The sequence below is a fragment of the Microcaecilia unicolor genome, chromosome 3, assembly GCF_901765095.1.
Source record: "Microcaecilia unicolor chromosome 3, aMicUni1.1, whole genome shotgun sequence".
Taxonomy (NCBI): Eukaryota; Metazoa; Chordata; class Amphibia; order Gymnophiona; family Siphonopidae; genus Microcaecilia; species Microcaecilia unicolor.
The window spans coordinates 102,545,151-102,560,525 of NC_044033.1; the positions used below are offsets into that span (position 1 = coordinate 102,545,151).

The window sequence follows — 15,375 nt, forward strand, 5'->3', positions numbered from 1 at the left end:
AAAATTTTAATCATGCAATTATGATTAAATTTTTAATCAAAATGCAGTCCTATTAATAAGAAAAAAAGATTTAAAAAACATGTTTCAAAAACATACATATATATATATCCCTTGCCAGCCAGAATAATTCAGTAATCATACTCCTGACTAGACAGTCACGTCCTAGTCAGTCTGAAATCTCACAACAAAATATCTGGGCCCTCCTCAAACTCCTGTAATAATGCCAGACAGTTCATGTCTAAGGTCCTTGGTTTAACTTGATGACTCAAAATTGGTCTCCAACAGTATTGCCAGAGATGTTCCAAACACAAATCACTTACTTTCAGTCTGAATTCCAAAGGGCTCACATCCCTACCACAAAGCTGTGACGATAATCCCTCACCCCCATCAAACAAACAAAATCCCACTAGGGCTGAGCAGACAGGACAAACATGTGCTCATAACCCGCCCTTCCACATGAAATGAAAGCCTGCCACCCCTTGAAAACACTAGTGGCAGGTAAACAGCTAATCACCACCCCACTTCCTTACAACTAACTTCCTGTCAGCAAGTGCGGCTGTGAATTCTGTCATGCAGAGCTCACATTAGTCAGATTGTGAGATAGGAGTATAAGTGTTTTTTTAAACAAATATGTAAGAGTGTCTATCCGCCCTCTCACACTTATAAGGCACATCTCTTTCCATACTTCAACTAAGAATATTTACTCCAAAATTAAATACTCACATATTTTTAATAAATTTACCATCCACCAGGAATTCATGAAGAGTATAATCAGTGAAAACCATAAATCTGTTATATCACTAACAAGGAAGAGAGGTGGAAAGTGGAAAGGGAATGGGGCAAAACTGAAGCAAAAAGGGAAATTGGGAGGCAGAGAAAGGTAAATAACAAAGAACTGGTAGATACGAATAAAATGGAAAAGCTAAAGGAGAAAGGAGAAAATGTAAAAGACTTACGGGGGCATTTCCGAAAGAGAAGGGCGCCCATCTTCCGACACAAATCGGGAGATGGGCGTCCTTCTCTCAGGGTCGCCCAAATCAGCATAATCGAAAGTCGATTTTGGGCATCCTCAACTGCTTCCCATTGCGGTGACGACCAAAGATCCCGTGGGCGTGTCGACAGTGTAGCGAAGGCGGGACTGAGGTGTGATTAAGAGATGGGTGTCCTCGGCCAATAATGGAAAAAAGAAGGGCGTCCCTGATGAGCATTTGGTCGACTTTACTTGGTCCCTTTTGTTTCACAACCAAGCCTCAAAAAGGTGCCCAAACTGACCAGATGACCACCAGAGGGAATTGGGGATGACCTCCCCTTACTCCCCCAGTGGTCACCAACCCCCTCCCACCCTAAAAAAAACATTTTGTTATTATTTTTTTTGCCAGCTTCTATGCCAGCCTCAAATGTCATACTCTGGCTCCATCACAGCAGTATGCAGGTCCCTGGAGCAGTTTTAGTGGGTGCAGTGCACTTCAGGCAGGCAGGCCCAGGCCCATACCCCCCTACCTGTTACACTTGTGGTGGTAAATGTGAGCCTTTAAAACCCACCACAAACCCACTGTACCCACATGTAGGTGCCCCCTTCACCCCTTAGGGCTATGGTAGTGGTGTATAGTTGTGGGGAGTGGGTTTATGGGGTGGTTTGGGGGACTCAGCACCAAAGGTAAGGGAGCTATAAACCTGGGAGCAATTTGCGAAGTCCACTGCAGTGCCCCCTAGGGTGCCCGGTTGGTGTCCTGGCATGTGAGGGGGACCAGTGCACTATGAATGGTGGCTTCACCCACCACCAAATGAGTTGGATTTGGTCATTTTTGAGATGGGCGTCCTCGGTTTCCATTATTGCCGAAAACCGGGGACGACCATCTCAACATTTAGGTCGACCATCTCTAAGGTCGACCTAAATGTTGAGGTTTGGGCGTCCCCGACCGTATTATCGAAACGAAAGATGGACGCCTATCTTGTTTCGATAATATGGGTTTCCCCGCCCCTTCGCCGGGATGTCCTTAGAGATGGGTGCCCTTAGAGATGGTCGTCCCATTCGATTATGCCCCTCCACGTGAAACAAAAGATTGAATGGGAAAACTTTTATTTTTAGCTTATTCATTTTCACTTCATTTAGGAGTCCTTTTACCGAGTCCTGCTGAAAAGTGACTGGCATTGGTGTCAGCATGTGGGGTTTCCATGCACGTGGCCTCTTTTAGTGTGGAGGTAAAATGGCAGCTTTGCCATATTTTTTTGTAATGGCCACACACTAATTTCCCCATTAGTATGTGGCTTTTACTTCAGGCACACTTACTACTACCTATTTAGGAGGCAGTAAGGGCTCCTGTGCTACTCCTGAGCTAATCAGGTAGAGTGCGGTAATGTGCCCACGCTACCCAATTAGCACGGGCATGCCTACTCTACACCCATGGGCACACCTCCCACGCTGGAAAATAAAAAATATTTTCCTGTGTAGGATTAGCAGAAAACAACCATGGGACATCGCAGCGCATCCCACAGTAATCCTATTTAAGTGCACAGTAGGGCCGCGTTAGGCCTACCATACCTTAGTAAAAGGGCCCCTTAGTGTATTGTTTCATTTATTAGAAACAAAATGAACATCAGTGTATAAAATATAAAACAAAATTAAAAAAAAAACAAAAAGATCATTCCCTGCTAGCCAAATAAATCTAGTGCCACCATTAAAAAACAAACCACAATCACCCCCCACCCCCGGACTTCCCATGCACACCCCACCCACTACCACCTCTTTGGTCCCTCCTTATACAATTTCTGTGGTCACTTTAGTCAACATGGATCAGGAGTGACTCCTAGTTATTCCTGCCCCACTGGGTTCTGTACTCAAAATGGTACCAGCCCCCAGCATCACATCCTCAGTACTGAATAAATTTGTATGGCCAGATTTATCTGGTCCACTGGAGAGGATATTTTGAAATGCAAAGATTTGTTAATCCCAATGTAAATTATTCCCAATGTAAATTTTTGTCTAAGGACTTAATAACCCTTCAATTTCTGGGAATAAAAAATCCCTGGAGGGGAGGAGAGAGAAGAGGAACAAAAACTCAAGCAAAAGTCCCACAGCACTTTTCAAAGAAGTGTTAGCTTGCACAATATTCCTCATGTATTTATTTCTATTTTTCCTGAAGCTTCATAAAATTAAACCTTTGATTAAAAGAAGACCTGTTCCAAAACGTGTGCAAGACAAAGTGAGTTGCGTTTACTTTGTCATATTTGCACCTGGCACTTTAAATCTAGTCCATACATTTATTTAAAGCGATCATTTTGGTACAAAAGACATCTTTACTCCAGGTTTCTTTTGATTAAGGTAAGATGTACTGGACCATTATAATTATATTCTTGAATGATAATGAGAAAACTTCTGTCTTAGTGATGGCAATCAGTCATGTGCTTTTGCTTCATAGGACATCTTATTACCAGCACACCCAAAAATGCCACCAATAGGTATTAAGATCGAGCATGCTGTAGGATTTATTTATTTGTAACACTTATACCCCACACTTTCCCACTTATTAGCAGGTTCAATGCAGCTTACGTAGTATAACAGGTTCACAAAGTAATATTGAATAGATACAGCTGTACTATAGTGAATAAAGAGGTAGTCAATTAGATGTGGGTAAGTAAGATGGGTAAGGGAGGAGGATGGTAGAGGTAGGGGAGTGGGAGGAGGATGTGTATTGGGATAGCGTGTTGTTAATTAAGGAAGAATGTATAGTGAGGGGTTGGAAGAGGGCTGAGTTAGAAAGGATTAAATGAGGGAGCATATTCCAGATTCTGTCTTTATAGTCTGATCCAGGTAGTGCAGATGAACTCCTAAATTTAAGTCAGGTCCTTTTTGTAGGCTTGCTTAAAGAGGTAAGTTTTTAGCAGCTTCCGGAAGGGTAATTGGTCATTGACTATTCAAATAGATCTTGGTAAGGTGTTCCAAAGTTGGCTGCCTATGACGGAGAAGTTGGATGCATAATATGTTTTGTACTTAAGTCCTTTGCACTTGGGAAGATGTAGGTTTAGATAAGTTCGAGAAGATTTAGAGCCATTTCAGGTTGGAAGGTCAATCAGGTTGTACATGTAGCCTGGGGATTCTCTGTAGATAATCTTATGAATCAGCGTATGGACTTTGAATTTTATTCGTTCAGTAATAGGGAGCCAATGAAGCTTTTCACGGAGAGGGGTTGCGCTCTCGAACCGCAACTTACCAAAAATAAGTCTGATAAGGATGACGAAGCTGTTGCAAAAGCTGAGCTTGGAAGTCAATTAAAAATTAGAAAACTTCAACTAACCTTGATTCTGCCATTTAGAAACCTACTTAGAACACTGCTAGTGTCTGTATCTTTCGCTGGCATTCAATGTATACAATTTAATATCATTTCCCATGTTTGAACCACCTAGGACAGGGTTGGCTTGTGAGCAAACCCATCCCATGGATCTCTAAATTGTGACCCACCACTCATTGCTGATTGACCAGTCTGTCAATGTCACCACCATGAGTCCAGAATGTCTGTGTTGAATGGAATGCAAATACGAGTGCATCATTAAAGGTGGACAGCCAGGACAGAGTGACCTTGAGGATTACTGGTGCACATCTTCCAGTGGCAACACAACATGCAGCACTCAACATGTGTGACAGAAGGTGGATAGTTTTCTTTCTTTAATATACTTCATTAGGAGTATAGGTCCTCTACCCTCAAAGCCAAATGGATAATACTAAGTCACCTAGACTCTGTAATGGAATCTATGCGGGATGCAAAGAACAAACCTTAAAGAAAGTTCAGACCGCCCAAAACACAGCAGCCAGACTCATCTTCGGAAAAAGGTGATTTGAAAGCACAAAACCCCTCCATGAAAAACTACACTGGCTTCCAATCAAAGAACGCATTGCCTTCAAGATATGCACTATGGTTCACAAAATTATCTACAGTGAAGCACTGGGATACATGACAGACTTGATCAACTTACAAACCAGAAATACATTCGAATCAACTTGTACGTACCTAAATCTACACTACCCAAGATGCAAAGGACTCAAATATAAATCAACTTACGCATCCAGTTTCTCCTACATCAGCGCACAGCTGTGGAAGCTGTGTTAACGTGGGCTTAGCACACCAAAAATGGCTTACAGCAGGATGCACTAAAGCATCATGGAGTAATTTTCTCTTTTGCACATGCTAACTGCATGGTATTAATTTTTGAAGGGGTCAATATGGGGTGGAGAATAGGCATGGAAGCAGAGGTGGACTGAACATTAAAGCAACTGGGCAGTGCCTGAGGGCCCAAAGGCTCTGCCCAATTGCCCACTGCCACCGCACATTACAGCCCCCCCCCCCCCCCACCTCAGTGGTCCCTCCCCAGTCCTACCTTGAAGGGCCCTGCTGGTCTAGTGGCCTCTGCAGGGGCAAGAAAGATTCCCACTCTTTCCTGCCCACTACTCTGCCTGGTGGCGCCGCTGTGTTTTAAAAATGGCTGCTGAGACTGCCAAGACCCACAAGATTACCGCAGGCAGTCTCGGCAGCCATTTTGAAAGCACCACAGAGCCAGGCACATTAACAACAGTGGGCAGGAAAAAGGTAGGGTTTTTCCTGCCCCCAAAGAAGGCACTAGATCACCTTCATGGTAAGACCAGGGACCCACTTTGGATCAGGGGTCTGTAGTGTGCGGGAGGGGGCCAGCAACTACAGCAGTGGGGGGGGGGGCTGTAGTGAGTGGAAGGGACGGCAATGAAGCGATGGGACGATGGTGCAGCAGTGGGGCAGCAGGCAGTGGCCATAGAACCCAAATGACCTTTACAGCCCAGGGGCCCCGACCACTGTCAGTCTGCCCCTGCATGGAAGTGTTATTACTACTACTACTACTTATCATTTCTATAGCGCTACTAGACGTACGCAGCACTGTACACTTGAACACGAAGAGACAGTCCCTAGATTGTAAGCTCTCTTGAGCAGGGACTATCCTTCCCCATGTTTTAACTTGTACAGCGCTGCGTAACCCTAGTAGCGCTATAGAAATGCTAAGTAGTAGTAGTAGTAGTGCTCGAAAGAGCTTATAATCGAATTAGGACAAACAGGACAAATAAGAGATAAGGGAATATTAAAGTGAGGATGATAAAATAAGGGTTCTAAACAAGTGAATAAGGGTTAGGAGTTAAAAGTAGCATCAAAAAGGTGGGCTTTTAGCTTAGATTTGAATGCTCACATTAGCACGTTCTAACTGAATAATGCAGAGTTCATGCGGGCAGTGGCGTAGGAAGGGGGGTGGTAGGGCGGTCCGCTCCGGGTGCACGCCACTATGGGGGTGTCAGCTCCACTGGTTCCCTGCCCTCTGCCCCGGAACAGGTTACTTCCTGTTCCGGGGCAGAGAGAGCATGGAACCAGCGGAGCCGACGCAGCTCCCAGCGACGTGCACTCGGGGGCAGATCGGCCCTCTCGCCCGCCCCTCGCTTCCTAATTCAATGTATGAATGCACTCCGGGGGGAGGGTGTGTGCTGAGGGGGGCACCGTGCTGCACCTGGGGGGTGCAGCGGCAACCCGCCCCGGGTGTCAGCCGCCCTCGCTATGGCACTGCATGCGGAAGCCCTTGGTGTTTCCTAAAAAAGAGGTGGTAACTGTTCCTGTGTTAATTATTTGCAGTTGCCACATGCTAATAACATTAGCGCATGACCTGCGAATAAAAAAATCAAAAATGCCCAATTTTATGGATGTGCTAAAATGAATTTGGCGTGAAGAAAATCTGGCTTTAAGACATGCTAAGTTCATTTCGTGGTGCATTTTACTAAAAGTGCCCCTTTGTGCAGAATGAGGTCTGGTGCTCCCTATTATTGAAAGCTAGTGAGTTGTTTAGGAGGGGACAAGGCAGGAGGAAGGCGAGGCTTGCACTTTGCCTGAATAAATAAATAAATGTGCTTAACCTTAACGTGTAAACTGCAGAAAACACAGGGCCTTTCCAAAATACAGTACAATAGGGCGCAAAAAAAAAAAGCCCCAACACCTGTAAACATACAAGCAAAGGACATAAGTTGTGTGAACCAATTAAAAGGGTTTTAGTGGGTTATGAAAGTCAGCAAAAGGTGGTAGCTAGTGACTAAGTAAAGCAGCTGTGCCTCCATAGCATGAAAAGGGTGGCGGCCTTGCTGTGTAGCTGTCTCTGCACCTGTCAGTTTGGATGCTGTAACCTTTTCCCACCTGGGGCCTAGTTCACTAAAGCATCAATTTTCTGTTGCCCCAAAGATTAGAAACATTTGCAGACCTAAGGAACTGAACAATTTTGCCAGTGCACTGGAAGGGGGAAAGCTGGCCAGTGCACTCAAAATCTTTCAAGGTAAATAAATAGAACATTAAGGAGACTAAGGTTGTTTTCGTTTTCGAGTGGAACGAAACATACATTCGGCATGCACTAGGCCCTGAAGAGAAAATATACGTATTTCCCAGAGACAATAGGTACCCCACCGGCAAAAAGTACGATTTAAAAATTAAAAAAAAAAAATCGACTGCAAGAGTATAACCAGCCAACACAAAAGGCACATTTATGTGGAGTTCACACCTCTTTCCATCCCTCTGCCTTAGCCCCAGATCCACTTAGATTAGCAAATAAAACGAGCGCACGTCTAAAACAGCCGTGAATTCTTGTATTGCAGGGCGAGACCTGTTGAATTTATTCAGCAATTTCACAGCTTCTGCTGTTAGGTTGGGGCGGGGGGGGGGGGGGGGGGAGATGGTTTGGATTTCAACTTCAAAATAACTCTGTTGCAGGCAGGTATGGTCTTTCGTTCCTGGAACTAATCCCCCTCCCCCAATAAAGCCTGAGCTCATGTGGAAACTTCGGGAGGGAGGGGGGGGGGGGGGTCTGTAATCTTCTGAAGCCTGTGCTATCAAGTTGGTATCAGCGAATCTTATGTAAACCAGGCTTCACACATAAATAACCTGCCACATCTGGCTACCTAGCTTTATTGTGTCTTGGCTACCAAGCAATTTATGGAGGGCAAGCTTCCTTTGAAGCTAATTAAAATAAAATACTGGTGCAACGCAAGGAACGTTGAAAATAATTTTTTTTTTACAAAAATTAAGCCGAGAGGGAAACTTCTAGATTTGCAAGAACAGCCTAAATAAGACTAACTGGAAACCTTGCAAGTTTACCTTGAAAGCTATGAGATGGAGGAGGAGAAGAAAACCTCCCTTCGTATGAACAAGCGAGCCCATGGCAGCTGGAGCAAAAAAAAAAAAAAAGCGTGTTTGCGCTTATAACCAATTTATTACCGATGAACATATGGCCAATATTTTGCTTCACGTCACAAAAGAAAGGAAAACAAATAGATCGTGCAGTGTCAGAAAGGGAGAAGGGGGGGGGGGGAGTTGAAAACAAGGCCAAGCAAACGTCCTTACACAATGTGAAGAGCCCGGAGCTGAGTAGAGGACTTGGACTCTCTGCTATATAAAGCGCATCAGTCTTATCTCTGCACACATTCCTCTCCCTTCCGTGTGGAGCTACAGTACCTTCTTTAACTTCAGCACACTCTCCCTGCGCTGCTGGCCGTTCATCCCTTCTTTGCCCACCAGGTGAGCTAGTTCACGTCTGTTAGTGGAAGACTCCTAAAATTAAGTTGGAAGACTTAGAAATCCTCCTTCCCAGGTGAAGGGATGGGATTGGTCCCTGTGATCCACTGAAATATTGTGGTGTGATGGCAGAGGCGTCTTAAAATAAGTTGTAAAACATTGGCAGCAGCGTATCAATCTGCTTAAGTAGAGAATGTAAGGGTGAGTGAGCAAAGAAAGAAGAAACATGAGAAATGCAGACATCTTAGGTGAGTAAAGGCAGGAGATGGGCAGATAGAAAACGCACCTGGTTTGGGCTGCTGGATGCTGGTTTTGGTCTGGCTTCTTTCTCCTTTCTTCCTAGTCGAGAGCGATGGCTTTCAATGATTGCTCCTTCTCTTGGGCAGGTCTTTTCTCGTGTCCGCCTGAGGGTGAAGTTGCCTGCCCGGGCAGCAGGTGTTTGGCAAGTAAAGAATTCAAGAACAGGCCAGTGGATCGTTGTCGTTCAGCTCGGTTATTCCGCAACTCTAGTAGATCAAAAGTAAGGGGCGTCACCCAATAGGTAAGAAGAGGTACCTGGCCAAAGGAAGAGTGCCATTGCCCCCTCTGCTTGCTAAGGACAGCAGTCTCTTGGAGCTGGCACAACCCAGACAGTCACATCTGTACACACGTCTCGGTGCTCGAAATGAGCCGGCAGGAAGCTCTGCTACAGATATTTTCCAAAGAGAGTTTTGGGGCAGGTTTAAGAACATGGACAAGCGAAGGAAATCCGCCTTACACCCAGAAAACTTCAACTGGCCCTGCATCTACTGAATGAGTAGCTCTCAGCTTTAACATTTATGATTGTCATTTGCATAAATAAGTGTAATCCCCCCCCCTCCCTCCTTAATATAGTTCCTGGTTATTCAATGTCCTTCATGGCCTCCTCTCTTTCTCCATTTAAGCCTGCTTTTATCCTGGGCTATCGAGGAATTCAGTTGGGCAATGGCTGGATGGACAGCCTGGGGAAGCACATGGCTGTTTTCTAAATTTCTAGTTGGGGGAGAGATGCTGGTTTGCTGCCCACTCTAATCCCTGCAGTATGGAGTTGGCAGCCAAGACAGTCGACAGTTCTCATTTGAGTCAGCAGAGTTCGCCAGAGGATCAGGAATATTTCAGAACCACAGTCCCGTTTTATCTGCAAAATCTGAACTATATATCATCGTGCTTTTTTATTTTTATCGTACCTCAGTCATTGGACTAGTCACTGAAGCTTGTGCGCTTATATATTTTCAGTCACTGAAATTGTACATTATATATTAGAAAGGGGGGAGTTGAAAGATATTCTTAACGATTTGATATTTTGCCAATTCTAACTGATAACGTTCTACTCAGTTACAGACCATAAAATTCAAAATTGTAATTTTAGATTAATGCCTCGGTTACCTCTCTTCACATTTATTTCCCATCTCTGGGCAACAAAGGAGTGAAGCTTTCCTGCTAGTGGGTCTTTTCTTTTTTTTATAGTAAACTTAGATAAGGAAACGCTTACAGCCATGTCCCACAGAAAAACAAATCTTTGCTGTTCAAATTCCCCTTATCATGAAGGAGTTCGTTTTGTCGGGGGAAAAAAAAACATTTCTGAAAGCGGGCTGACAATACTTAATCTCACTGTGACATATTAATGATTAGAGAAATGCGAACGAATAAAGCTAACGGGATCGCCTCAGGGAATGAACGCTTTTGATTTCTCAAATTAAACAATTATAATAGACTGGAACTGAAAGGTACCCCTGGGCTATACTTAGATCTTTCAGAAATTATAAAACTGGGTGGTGTGTGTGTGTTTTAGTTAGAGGGAAACAGATTCTACTTCATTAATGCCCCGTTTCTTAAGAACTGTACTTTTCCATTTCAAATTATATTAAACTGCTTATTTAAGGAAAAGCTTAATAGATGCTCCAGGTCTTACAGATTTATTAAGTGTTACCGATTCATGCCCAAAGAAAAATCCCTGTGGGGGTGATTTGTAGACATTGTAATGTTGTTATCACATTCAGGCTCGAAAACCATTTGGAATCCTGTATTCTGTACAATGCATGTATGGCTCATCTGTGAAGTACATGAGGCTGGATTTGTAATGTGTTAATGGTACATTCACTTTGTTTCTTTTGCCTGATTCGATTGTGTCCATCTAGCGCAACTGACATTTGCCTGGAGGCTTCCTCAAAGAATATGATTATTTGGGGGACAGGTGTATAAAATGTTTAAAACAATGCCAATGCCTTCTATTATGTCTCTATATTTATACAAATATTACAACGATAAGCAAATGCGTCACCTTCCAATCGTCCACAGGCAAGAGTTGTCAGGCAATCCTAATAAAAGGCTTTATTTCCTGGAATAACAAGTCTTAGCTGCCGCTCTGAACAGTTGACAGATTTAATTATTTTTCACGGTTCTTCACGTGCTTGCCTTTTTTTTTTTAAGGGTGAACTCGAGCTAAAACTAGGTGTCGTTTTTAATCACAGTCAGTTTCTTTCCTTTCTTTCTTTTTGTCCACCCCCAACATCATTCTCTGCCTGTGAAAAAATAGTTTTTAAATGTCTCTACATTTTAATAGAAATATCGGTGCCTGGAGAGGCAATGATTTGACGAACAGGACGGATAATCTGCTAATTTTTTTTTTTCTTTATGCTGGGCCTTTTCTACAACGTGCTTAGAAGTCAGGTTTTTTGGACACCTATGAGCAAAAGACTACTAACTCTTATTACCGGACCTCTGTCCTCCCCTCCGCTATCCCCCAAGGATTGCTAAATGAATCTCGTCATCATAATTATCGGAGGCGCGCTGGGCTATCTTTTTCTTTCCCGTTGATGTCGAGTGTGACCATCTTTGGAGTATCAAATCAGGCAGATAAAATAAACCTTGCCCCAACAAACGTTTTATGTCATCTTGACTAACCTTCAAATTAGCATGAAGCAGCGACATGTTTTTGTTTTTCTGGAGCGAATGAAAACAATTACGTGCACCTTGGCACCATTCAAACAATAAACTAGCCCACTTGAAGGTTGTTATCCGAGAAGTGTTGTGTGTTGGGTTAGAGGTCAGCCCTGCATATTCTGCAAAAAAAAAAAAAAATCCTCCTGTCCTACACCTGTTCGTCGGAAAGAATATAATTCAACAAATTAGTGTTGCACATTCAGAAAAAAAAAAGACCTTGTACGTTCTTAAAGATTAGGAACGGATATTTAATCCATTAAATTCTCTTTCGGGCAAGCTCACGTCAAGGCTGAATAATATTTTGAAAAGCAGTACCTTTTTTTTCCTCCATTGTCATATTTTAATACAAACTGCATTTTTTAATTTATCTACAGAAGAGAGAGAGGGACTCATTTCTCTCCTTTAGTTGTATTTTAATTTGGTTTACAGGTCAGAAGCTAAACAAAATAAATAAATAATAGTAATAACACCCGAAGCTAATTTTCTAGACAAATTATGAATCCAAACGTGTCTTACGATTTCTTTACTATGATTGCTTCAATATTTAACTGGATTATACTAAACGTATGGCTTTTAGACATGACAGCATACATCTATGTGAATAAAAATACACACGTAGAGTAAAGCATACAAAGTTGATTTTTATTTGTGGCAAAAAGCATAAAAAGGTAATAAGAAGAATTCATATCTTGCTTGATGTGATAAACTTCTGAATGTTCAAGTATAATCAATGTATTTCTATATATCTGCAGAATGAAAGTGAAAGTTTAATTTAAAGGGGTATTTCTACTAAACTGGCCTAGTTTGCTCCAAAAAAGATTTAAGCATGTATGGGGGGGGGGGCGGGGGTTCTTCGTACAATACACTGCCTTTCCTGAAACTAAATTGTAAAAAAAAATTAAATACAGGGTCTTAAGATATATTAATTTGGTGTATGTCAAACTAATTGGAAGGTCTCACCTGCATTTGTGCTTTATGGCAAACATCTCGTCCGGAGCACACCCTTTAATGGGAGATAAGCTACCCCCTTTTTCTGGGCTTGTACGACGGGCTCCGGCTGGGCCTTGCTATAAATGAGAATGGAAGGTGGCTGGAAAGTAAGCTCTCACTTTGGCTGGGCCCAGAGCAGGGCAGATGCTAGCCCTGATTTGGGATGTTGTTATTTAAAATTAGCCTGGCGGGAATTACCCTTTAATGGGAGCAATTCCCTTGGGATGGAGTGAGGGAGTTGCAGCATTAATAAAAGGCCAGCCCGCCTGCCTGAGGACCAGGATTCGTCTTGAACCTCAGAGGTGGCTTGCTTACCTGCTCTCTCCCTCCACCCCCCCCCCCCCCAGTCATTATTAATATGTCTGTATGGATATGGTGGACTAATTGCTTTGTCACCGTATTTTGGGGGGAGGGGCGGGGGTACCTGAGCTAGAGTCTGTGCAGAAGAAGGTCCTTCTGGACAGGGCCTCAATTTCACCATTCATATTGGGCCCCAGCTCAATACAGGTGTTGAGAGCCATGTCTACAATTTTAGCCTTGCTTCTATGACGGGTAAAAAAAAAATGTGTCTTTACATTAGTTGGCTTTATTGCAGCATGATTCTTTGCTGTAAATATGGGATAGTCAGGTTGTCGGTTGTAAATAAATAGATTTTTTTTTTTACCTGTTTACTAGCTCGGGTTATACAGTTATTACCAACAACCAAAGCTGTGGCCTCTTTTATACCAAGCAAGTCTCTCTGGTTACTTATACATATATATTGTGTCTTCCTGTTATGTTTTGGAGTGAGAAAAAGAGGTGATTAGTCTCGTATGCCCTGTTAATTTCTTGATCTACACTAAGCATTTGCATGGGTTGCTATTCAGATATCTGTTTCTTATGCCTAAATTTAAATGCATACAGTTAGTGCCAGTTTACCGTCCAGGAAGCAATTTCAAGGACTTAAAAGACAAATGCCTTATGTTTGAGCCACCTGTAAATGTAAACAGGTAAACATTTCTAAAGGGCACTTGAAGTGAAGTACAACCGCTCCTTTTGTGCACATTTAACTCTCCTTTTCAGCCTGTTGTTCGGTTGTTCAAATAACCCCTTCTTCCTGTGACTCCCAGACCCAAATGTATTTAAACAGCTCTCACTTCCGCGCCATTGCTACACTTGTTACCCAGAGAAAACCTGACTTTTGCCTGCTTCGCCATGGCTCCTTGTTCCCTAAGATACTTTCCATAGACATTGAATGGAAAAATCTCTTTGGAAAACAACCTCTTACCACGCTGGTCTATGGGACCATCCACCTGTTTACCAAAATGGACAAAATATTTGGAAAAGGTATGTAGGGCCCTTAGATTCTGGCTTCTTGTGAGCAGATTGAGAAATAGTAGAAGTTTGGTCTTGAAACTTCCATCATAGCAAACTTCACCAAATCTGGGGCATTGTAATGTGTACCTCTTGTGCTATGTGCAGTTAAAGGTGTCCTCATTTGTAAAGGTAACAACAAATCGTACATAACAATTCTTTGCACGCAAAAACCTCCCTTGGAAAACTTTGGGACACACTGAATTCAGCATAGGTGTTGGTCAGACATGTGGCAACGTATGAATGCCATAATAAAAAGTAAGAATGGTGGAGACAAGAAAAATGAGACATAATAAAAGGACGTAGGAGAAAAGAAAGAATGATTTAAGGAAAAAAAAAACACCACCAGCGTGTTGCTTGGCAAGACAAGTAAATACACAAGAAATGATGGCAGAGGGGGGAAAAAACGAATCAGAAAAATTATCCACGAGGATTGTGAGTCAGCAGCTAGACAAAGCCATAATCTACACCCTGAAATATCATGAAATAGCCACAATCGAGGCTGTTTCGTCAACTAATTTAGGCCTATACAGCCACACGAAATGAGACTCTGACTTAAGTCCCCTCAGCTCCCCGCTGATCCCAGCTGCAGTCAGGAGTTACACCACTTCTGGAGTGGAAGAACCGTGGCTATGTATCATTTCCCGAACTGTGACTGTCACTTTATGAGAGGATCTGAAGTTTAACTCTAGCTACACCAAACCAGTGAAGCTGTAGAAATCCCCTTCTTTCTTCACATACAGCGTTAACTCAAAGGTCTGAAGATTAAGAGAGAGTTAGAGCGGTTATCTCTTTAAGAAAACAGAGAAGTAACCTAAGGTTCAGGAAAAGACAAGGCCAGATCCTTGAAATTGGTCTAGCTGATAGAGATAGAAAAGGGTTAAAACAAATTCAATCGCTCTACCATAGTCACCAAATGCAATTCAGAGAAATCGTTTTTAAAAGCTGAATGAAAACGGATTGTTTGGGTTGGGGAAGCAGCGGACCCATCATTATGTAACGTGTTAAACGTGAGCACTGCATTTGTAGATCTGAACCACCTATTGTACCATCGGGGGCGAAAAGTAACATTATTGCGTATTGGCTCTTTGTCTATGAAGGAGAATAGCTGGTCACAGTCTAACAGTGTTCAGTCGGTGTGTGGTTCTCAATGGACTATTGTCATTCAACTCCAACTGCAGTGTCATTAATTCTTCAAGAGTCCTCGTTTTCCTTTAGGAAAATATTTACCTATCAGGTGGTCTAAACAAGCAAGGCCAGCAGCTTCATCAGAGAGAAAAGAAAATGAGTTGCCCTTTTCCATTATCGAGCTTTTTTCGGCAACTAATTTAACCTTTTATCCTTAATGGTTTAAGAAAAAAAAAAACTAGCTTTTGCAACAGTGTTAATTTGCATTGTCTGTTTAAAATAGGTGGTTTATTAAAATTAGGCGTCAACCAATGTCACTTATATACACACGAGTTTTTGTTCTTGATAGGTTTTTAAATGATCATGAATCCTCTTTCAGGTT

At 42.7% G+C, this 15,375-nt stretch overlaps 1 protein-coding gene across 1 annotated transcript in view; it reads left to right on the plus strand.

Annotated features, from left to right (window-relative positions):
• The first annotated feature begins 10,475 nt into the window (after positions 1-10,475).
• The window catches only part of NKX2-2 (NK2 homeobox 2), a 9,533-nt gene continuing 4,633 nt past the window's right edge, over positions 10,476-15,375 (plus strand). The window contains exon 1 of the mRNA XM_030194699.1: positions 10,476-10,484. Within this exon, the coding sequence (XP_030050559.1) occupies positions 10,476-10,484 (9 nt within the window). The remainder of the gene's footprint in view (positions 10,485-15,375) is intronic.